Source organism: Takifugu flavidus, chromosome 18, assembly GCF_003711565.1.
Source record: "Takifugu flavidus isolate HTHZ2018 chromosome 18, ASM371156v2, whole genome shotgun sequence".
In the NCBI taxonomy this organism is placed as follows: domain Eukaryota; kingdom Metazoa; phylum Chordata; class Actinopteri; order Tetraodontiformes; family Tetraodontidae; genus Takifugu; species Takifugu flavidus.
Genome location: NC_079537.1, coordinates 12,780,440 through 12,788,845, shown reverse-complemented (window position 1 = coordinate 12,788,845; position 8,406 = coordinate 12,780,440). Strand labels below are relative to the sequence as shown.

Sequence of the window (8,406 nt, the reverse complement as noted above, 5' to 3'; positions counted from 1 at the left end):
CACATCAGCATCAGCTTCCGCGTTCAAAACGCAGGTGATGGGGCGTCATAATGTACCGCCCTGCAAAAACAAAGCAAAAAACATGTATTTGGGTGATCTAGAGTCCCTGAAAGTCAGGAGGAAACCTCGGTTCTAGATGTGGCGGTGGAGTGAGATTAACCTCTCTGGAATGGACCAAGAGTCCTCCGTTTCAGCGCGTCACTGGCAGCTAAAGTGAAGGTTAGCCGCTGTTAGCTTGGTTTGAAGCGTCTAAACAAGCTAGCTGTTTAGCAATTAGCATGAGACGAATCTAATGTCTCGTCCAGTTTAAACATCGTCCAGATGAACGTGAGCAACTAAGCCGCCTAAATCATCTCGTTTCAGAGAGCCAGCTCGAAGACTTTAGTTCATTTTATCGCCCTGTCAACATATAACATGTGGTTCCGTTGGAACAAGTTAACATTTAGGAACAAATGTGCTTGTTTTTGAAAGAGCCGCGTCATTAAACCCTAGAAAGCTATAAAACATCTTAATGGAGAAATTAAACTGTATATTTCGTAGTCATTTGACCAGCTATGAAGACATTCCCCCACTTTTTTTTAATCAAATATATTTAGTCAAAACAGTTTTCAGAATTTGTCTGTTAATATTTAATCAACACTTTAACCGATTAACGTGATACATAGAGCAGGAATGTCATTTGTCTCATTAAAATTAAACTTTAACTCAACATTTTTTCATTTTAAATACAACAAATTTGAACAGTCAGAACAAACTGATGAACTGGAACAGCAGAAAACCAGTAAAACCAGAAGATTTGCTCAGAAACGTGTCTTTTATTCAAATCATCTTCGGCTCTTTGCATGTGATTATAACGGCTTCCGCAGCCGTGAGGAGGCTCTGGCTGCACAACCCTGATAGCTTATCATCACCTGAGGTCCAGCAGCCGCTCCCCTCCTGTAGCTCCTCATCTCTAGCTCCTCATCTGTAGCTCCTCTTCTGTAGCTCCTCATCTCTAGCTCCTCTTCTGTAGCTCCTCATCTGTAGCTCCTCTTCTGTAGCTCCTCTTCTGTAGCTCCTCTTCTGTAGCTCCTGCTCCTCTAGCAGGAGGACAAGATGATCACCGATCACCAGTTTTATTGGACCAAAAACACACGCTAAGAATTCAGATAATATGGAGCATTTCCACCTGGAAGAATGAGTTGATGTTTCCTCTGGAAGGTCTCTGGCTCAGCTGCTGTGTTTCTGTGGTCCGACAGACGGCCAGGATGGGGGAGCGGGCTGCTCCAGACGCCGCCGCCGCCGCCATCTCGCCCACGCAGCAGATGATGGCGTCCAGCACCGGAGCCCTTCTCACGTCCGTCTTTGGTGAGAGCAAAGGTCACTCACTCCTGATGCCACCTGAACCCGAGGGGAACATCACCTCCCTTCAGCATCACAACCGATCAATCGACCGATTCATTAATGAGGTGATCGGCTGAGTGAAGATGGCCGCCTGCTCTCACCAGCAGGCCCGACTGGCGCTCTGCTGTGGCGAGAATGTTGCCAGAATCTGTAATGTGGTTCTAGCTGGTCCAAACGCTGTCAGTCACGATATGTCACAGTCGGAACCAGGGTACATACAGTGGACTTGGGGGGGGCCCTCCTCTTCCTCCGTCCTCAGACACTTAGTGTGTGTTAGCCGTGTGTGTTAGCCGTGTGTGTTAGCCGTGTGTGTTGCTGTGTTTGCAGTCACGCCGCTGGACGTGGTAAAGATTCGGCTGCAGGCCCAGCAGACTCCGTTCTACAAAGGTCAGTCTTCTTCTGTGGTTTTCCCACAGTCTGAGTCTGTTCACTGTTGCTTTGCTAACCTGCTGCGCCTGTTGTTCGCGCCTGTTTGTCTTTTCTAATCCTGCTGCTCTGCCTGTTTCTGTAGCTTCACACTGCACAGCGGCTCCATGGGAAAGTGTCATTCATCCTTCCAAGTGTGAGTATTGACAGCTGCTGCTAAAACGCCCTAAATCTTAAAATCCAAGACGCAGCAGAGGTCCACGAGCCCGTTTCTTCCCTGTTTTTCTGTCCCTCCACTCACAGCCAGCTCTGGTCAACCTGCAGCTTTTGCTAACGTGCTAACACTTTAGCTTGTCCCTCTGTCAATCTTTTTCAATAAAGAGTCATCAGAGACGAGGACAGAGGTCGTCTTCGTGTCCCGTTTGTTCTCCTCCACTGTAGTCAGCTGTACTTCTGCCCCCCCACAGGGAAGTGTTTCCTGTATTGTAACGGATTACTGGATCACATCTACGTGTGTCAGAAGGGCAACAGTTGTACCAGATGGTATAACACACAGACACACTTCAGTGGCACTCTGGTGAGTCCCCCCCCCCCAACACACACACACACACACACACACACACCTCCCATTCCGAAGCGTCATCAGGTCACCTCTTTCTGTGTAGGATGCTTTTGTGAAGATCACTCGATACGAAGGCGCCAGGTCTCTGTGGAGCGGCCTCCCACCGACGCTGTGAGTGTTTCTGGACTGGAAAATACTGGTTCTGAGACCCATACGGGGACCAAACTGTAGTGGGATCATCAGAGAAGTTCCTGTCTCTGAAAATATTCCCGACACTTTCCGCCGGTTGTGAACCACTAGGGGGCAGCATGGAGGCCCCGTGTGCTGTGAAGAAAAACATCCCATTTATTTTCAAAGTGTATTTATTGGCTTCCTCTTCATTTGCATGTGTGTAGAATGATGTCTGTGCCCGCCACCGTTATCTACTTCACCTGTTACGACCAGCTGCGTGACTACCTGCGATACAGCCTCGGTCTCCAGGGCAACCACATCCCACTGATTTCAGGGGGCATAGCCAGATGTAAGTCCACGCCGTCATGCGGACAGCCCGTCTCGCTGGTGACCTACAGAGGTTGTGTGTTTGCAGTGGGCGCGGTGACGGTCCTCAGCCCTCTGGAGCTGGTCCGGACTAAGATGCAGTCCCGCCGGCGACCCTACGGCGAGCTCTTCGCCTGTATCCGCTCGGCAGTGTCCCAGGACGGCGTGCTGTCTCTGTGGAGGGGGTGGGGTCCCACCGTGCTCAGAGACGTCCCATTCTCAGGTGAGAGCTGCGCCACAGGTCCCAAACGTGCACGCAGCTCGGCAGGAGTGTGTTGCTGACGTGAGTGTGTGTCTTCAGCTCTGTACTGGTTCAACTACGAACTGCTGAAGAGCCGGTTGTGTCAGTGGTGTCAGCTGAGCGAGGCCAACGTCTCCATCAGTTTCACGGCAGGAGCCTCTTCAGGAGCTGTGAGTAGTCCAACGTTAGCTTCACGGTGCTCGCCATCGTGGCCGCTCACACAAACCTTTGGCTGCAGATCGCTGCTATCCTGACGCTGCCGTTCGATGTGGTGAAGACCCGCAGACAGATCCAGCTGGGAGAGATGGATTCTCTGGGAGGTCTGGGAGGCCCCTCCCTTTTCCCCATCATCTCATTTACCTGTAAAGAACACAAGAGTTTCTAAAATGTCTCCTGTCTATTTTCCCTCTGCAGCTTCTCTGAAGCGAGCCTCGTCCACCTGGCACATCATGAAGGAGATCTGGGCGGAGCTGGGCTACAGAGGCCTGTTTGCAGGTAGAGCTCAGACTCACCTTCAGTGGCTCCTTGGTTGCTTGTTGGTTCACCGCTGGCTTCTTCCTCAGGCTTCATGCCCAGAGTGATCAAAGTGGCCCCGGCCTGCGCCATCATGATCAGCACCTACGAGTTTGGAAAGTCTTTTTTCCGGAGGAGGAACCTGGAGGGAGAGTGTGCGTGAACAGGAAGCTCTGCGCACAAGTGTGCACAGGCCGCACATGCAAGCTGCACACCCAGAAATGTTAAAATGTGATGTGAGCTGTTCAGGGACCAAAGTCTTCAAGCTCCAAGGGAAGGAAGACCTCTCGACTTCTCCGGGTTCCTCGGCTCCTCCCGACACAGTTTGTTGGCTGAGCTCAACTGCGGTCGACTTTTCTTAGATAAGCTGCAGAAGCACGGCGTGACTGCAGACCAACTCAGTTCTCAAATCTCCTGCTTTTGTTCTTTTTGTACCACTTTAGTGCTGTGAAACAGAAAAAAAGAGTGTTTTTGTGTTATTGCTTCGTTCCTGTTGGCTGGAGGGAACCTTGACGTTAGTCTACATAAATCTTCATGGGGAAAATTGGGAGCAAATTATCTGTTACATTTAAAAGAATTATTTTATATTTCAAAAAAATATACTGTGAAACAGGTTTCTTCTTTCACTGGTGACAATTTTCCACAACTGGCTCATAAAACCATTGTTATGCCTTAATCTGGCAGATTGTCTTTTCTTGTATGATGAATATTATGGTAGTTAATGACTTGATTTGTTTTAAAAAATGTATGAGATGTATTAAATAATTGTCAAAAATTAAGGGTTTTTTTGTGTTTCAGATGAAATTCACAACAAATCACACCGTTACAAACTGTGGTTTTAGAAAGAAGTGTTTTGCTCTTGTAAGTCTAAATATATTTTTAAATATTTACCTAATATCAAAAGTCTTAAAGTAACATTTTCACCGTTTAGCTGCTGTGTGCTGAAATTGCGGCACCTCGTGGCTCCACATAGGTATTTCCGGTAGCAGACGAGAGTCTCGCCGATTCCCGCGATGTTTCCTCTTCATATATATAGCTTCATTTCCTGACGTTGGGCCTCTTTGAAATCGGACTGGACTGAGAATGGTGAGTGTATCTGAGACAATCCCACCGTCATCTACAACATCCGTTGGCTTTAACTTCAGTTCTTCGCTTATATGACGTTTATTTTTGACGTTTTTGTTTAATTGATGCGTCCTTTCCAAGTCGCTGTTTTCAATCTTTTTCACCGGATGCCGGTGTTTAGAAGGTTCAACATGGCAGTTGTAGTCGGGCCTTTAGCGTTTGGTTTTCTTTCTTTTAAAATGCTACTGTTACCTATATGTAATAACGTGTGTGTTTCCCGAGGACCGCTGTAATAGATTCCATAACCTGTAATCAGACTTGGCAGCACAAAGTGTGCCCATGTAGCACGCTGCGTGCTAACTGTGGCTAAGCTAGCATCGTGGCACGTCCATGTAACCGGAACCATTTTCTTGACTCGGATGGAAATATAAGTCGTGTGTATGTTTTACTCATACTTCTCGTGGGAGGATACAACTGCAATTTTAATATGAAATACTTTAAAACTAAAAGACTATAAATTGTTGTAAATTCACACTACTGACGTCACTGGTGAACTTAAATGCCAGTTTTCATTTCGACCGTCTGCTGAAGAGTTTCCCTGTTTCTCGCAGTCCCACCGCAAATTTTCGGCTCCCCGCCACGGATCTCTGGGGTTTCTGCCCCGCAAGAGGAGCCGCCGGCACCGAGGCAAAGCCAAGAGCTTCCCCAAGGATGATCCCAGCAAACCCGTGCACATGACGGCCTTCCTGGGCTACAAGGCCGGCATGACGCACATCGTCCGTGAGGTGGACAGACCAGGATCAAGTGAGTGGGGGGGCAAAGCTTGAGAGTAGAGATGTGATGGTGTGCCTTTGATGAGACCCTCGACGGGCGGACACAATGGGCCTCAGGCCCTTGCTGAATGTCGAGTACTGAGCGACATCGGATTAACTTTAGATCACAAATATCAGCCGCGTCCTCGATCTCATCGTACTGACTTGTTTTCCTGCAGAGGTGAACAAGAAGGAGGTGGTGGAGGCCGTCACCATCGTGGAGACCCCTCCCATGATCGTGATCGGGGTCGTGGGTTACGTCAACACCCCCAGTGGTCTCCGTTCCTTTAAGACCATCTTTGCTGAACACATCAGCGACGAGTGCAAGCGCCGCTTCTACAAGAACTGGTGAGTGGACCGGAAACGGATGCTCCAGGTGTCCTTGGCTTTGTGGAAATGGTGGTTTTCAGCCAGCCTAACGTCACGGTGGCCTCTGGCAGCTCCGCTCAGGTGCCGCGTGCCCTGATGAGCTCCAGGCTCCTCTGGCCAGTGGAAAGTGCTTCCTAGAAACTGCGCCATGAGCCAAAATCTGTTGGCTGGTTCCCCTTTCTGTGCACCATGAGGAGGATGAGCAGCCGAGCACTGCGTCCTTTCGCTGGCCCCAGGCTATGAAGGACCTGTGCCAACCCTTTCCCTTCCTATGCTACATGCTAACAGGTACAAGTCCAAGAAGAAGGCTTTTACCAAATACTGCAAGAAGTGGCAGGACGATGAGGGCAAGAAGCAGCTGGAGAAGGACTTTAACCTGATGAAGAAGTATTGTCAGGTCATCCGCGTCATCACCCACACACAGGTTAGCATTCATTAGCTTCTGTAGCGGCCTTCAGCTGCGTCTGTGATGAGACCACGGATCTGGCGCCAGGCGTGGCGCCCGACACACATGAGGAGACCTTCCATGCTGCCTTCCTTCTGAGACCGACGCTGCTGTGCTGCTGTGCGTGCGCGTGCTGCTCCGTTCTAAGCCGCCTGTCTCTGCAGATGCGCCTGCTGCCCATCAGGCAGAAGAAGTCTCACCTGATGGAGGTGCAGCTCAACGGCGGCACCATCTCTGACAAGGTGGACTGGGCCCGCGAGAAGCTGGAGCAGTCCATCCCCGTCAACACGGTCTTCACCCAGGACGAGATGATCGACGTCATCGGGATCACCAAGGGTCACGGCTACAAGGGTGAGGACAAAGGTCATGTGTGGGGTTGGAGGGGTCGCTCCTGAGTTCTTTAAAGGAGACCGTGTCCACTGTCCCAGGTGTCACCAGCCGTTGGCACACAAAGAAGCTTCCTCGCAAGACGCATCGTGGTCTGCGGAAGGTGGCGTGCATCGGCGCCTGGCATCCGGCCCGCGTGGCCTTCTCGGTGGCCCGTGCTGGTCAGAAAGGCTACCACCACCGCACGGAGATCAACAAGAAGATCTACAAGATCGGCCAGGGCTTCCACACCAAGGACGGCAAGCTGGTGAAGAGCAACGCCTCCACCGACTACGACCTCTCCAACAAGAGCATCAACCCCCTGGTGAGAGACGCTCCTGGAGGACTTCCAGGACCAGATGGAAGTGTTCTGTCTTAACTTTGTGGCCGTGTTCCTGTCAGGGTGGGTTCGTCCACTACGGAGAGGTGACGAATGACTTCGTCATGTTGAAGGGATGCGTCGTAGGAACCAAGAAGAGGGTTCTGACCCTGCGCAAGGTCAGACGTGGACAAATGTCTTCAACGGCGGCTTAAGATCTGGCTGCTCTGGAGGATGCAGCCGTTCGGGTCCACTCTTCTAAATGAACCTGCTCTGTTTTCAGTCTCTGTTGGTTCAGACCAGCCGTCGCGCGCTGGAGAAGATCGACCTCAAGTTCATCGACACCACCTCCAAGTTTGGTCACGGGCGCTTCCAGACCATGGAGGAGAAGAAGGCCTTCATGGTAAGCCTGAAGCTTCCAACGTTTCATGATCAGAGCCTGAATGGCGGCACCGTTCGTAACCTGGTTCACCCTCCGTGTGAACTCGGGTTCCATTCCGGTGCTACAGCGAGCTCCGGTGAGGCAGGGGAGCGGCGCCCTTCTGTGTTGGCTCCCTGTTCACTCTCCGGAAACACGAGCGCCACGGCGGCCAGGACCGGCGTCTAACGGGTGTTTCTGTCCAACAGGGACCGCTCAAGAAGGACCGCCTCGCCAAGGAGGAGACGGCCTGAAGAGGCTCTGCAGAACCCTCACAGCTGTTGTTGTCTCTAATAAAGTGGAACACCAGAAAACGCGTCCTGTTCTTGATGTCGAAGCAGGTGGTTTCAGGTGTGGACCCTGATGTGCTGTGGTGGACAGACCTGTTCGGACAGGTGTGAGGTGATCCTGGTGTTCCGCCTCTGGCCTTAGACCATCGCCCTGGAGATGATGGAACATCCCATTCTCCAACACCTCGAGGGTCCATGTCTGCTTGTTGGAGCAGCAGTGTTTCATTCAGCTTAATCCTGAAGCAGCTGGTGCATGCTGGGACGGCAGCCAGGTACCCCAGGTGCATGCTGGGACGGCATCCAGGTAGCCCAGGTGCATGCTGGGACGCAGTGAGGAGAGTCACACTTCTGATTCGTGCGTGTGCACGTAGTGATCAACAGGACACGCAGATCCTTGTGTTGATGGTGGCGGTGATCTTAGCTGGGAGGGTTTGGATGACTTGGCAGGTTCACTGGTGTGGATTTAAATGTAGACCAGTTAATTTTAGATGTGGACAGACGCGGCGGTCAGGCTGCAGGTCACTGAAAACGATTTACTGGCTGCTTCTGTGACCGAACCAAATTCGGAATAAATCCATATTTGATTTTAAAAACGTCCTGATGGGTCGAATCCTCTGCAGGCTTCTGTCCTGCGATGCCCCTCTGCGCCGCCAGGGGGCAGCGTGGATCGGAGTTCTGCTGTTAGTGGACTTTAAAGGCTGATTTCTGGAAACGGACACC

The 8,406-nt window shown here is 51.1% G+C and overlaps 2 protein-coding genes and 2 non-coding genes across 6 annotated transcripts; all 4 read left to right on the top strand.

Moving 5' to 3' along the window:
* The first annotated feature begins 4 nt into the window (after positions 1-4).
* Positions 5-4,381, top strand: slc25a39 (solute carrier family 25 member 39). 3 transcript variants are annotated; one of them, XM_057015876.1, is made up of 12 exons: positions 5-219; positions 1,239-1,347; positions 1,711-1,770; positions 1,895-1,945; positions 2,217-2,326; positions 2,415-2,482; positions 2,707-2,831; positions 2,898-3,071; positions 3,150-3,259; positions 3,328-3,409; positions 3,504-3,584; positions 3,653-4,381. In XM_057015876.1, the coding sequence occupies exons 2-12, from the start codon at positions 1,248-1,250 to the stop codon at positions 3,763-3,765; spliced, it is 1,074 nt and encodes a 357-aa protein (XP_056871856.1). In that variant the 5' UTR covers positions 5-219; positions 1,239-1,247; the 3' UTR covers positions 3,766-4,381. The 3 variants fall into 3 exon arrangements, with proteins under 3 accessions (XP_056871856.1, XP_056871858.1, XP_056871857.1); XM_057015877.1 differs by having other exon boundaries at positions 34-219; positions 1,201-1,347; XM_057015878.1 differs by lacking the exon at positions 1,895-1,945.
* A 164-nt stretch (positions 4,382-4,545) lies between these two features.
* On the top strand, positions 4,546-7,710 carry rpl3 (ribosomal protein L3). Its single transcript, XM_057015868.1, has 9 exons — positions 4,546-4,688; positions 5,279-5,471; positions 5,659-5,827; positions 6,137-6,272; positions 6,458-6,644; positions 6,722-6,984; positions 7,062-7,157; positions 7,262-7,381; positions 7,606-7,710. Exons 1-9 carry the CDS (start codon positions 4,686-4,688, stop codon positions 7,648-7,650), a joined length of 1,212 nt encoding a protein of 403 aa, XP_056871848.1. The 5' UTR covers positions 4,546-4,685; the 3' UTR covers positions 7,651-7,710.
* Positions 6,306-6,399, top strand: LOC130515611 (small nucleolar RNA U83B). Its single transcript, XR_008947226.1, has one exon. It is a non-coding gene; the product is annotated as a small nucleolar RNA U83B (small nucleolar RNA).
* On the top strand, positions 7,426-7,556 carry LOC130515608 (small nucleolar RNA SNORA54). Its single transcript, XR_008947223.1, has one exon. It is a non-coding gene; the product is annotated as a small nucleolar RNA SNORA54 (small nucleolar RNA).
* Positions 7,711-8,406: the final 696 nt, after the last annotated feature.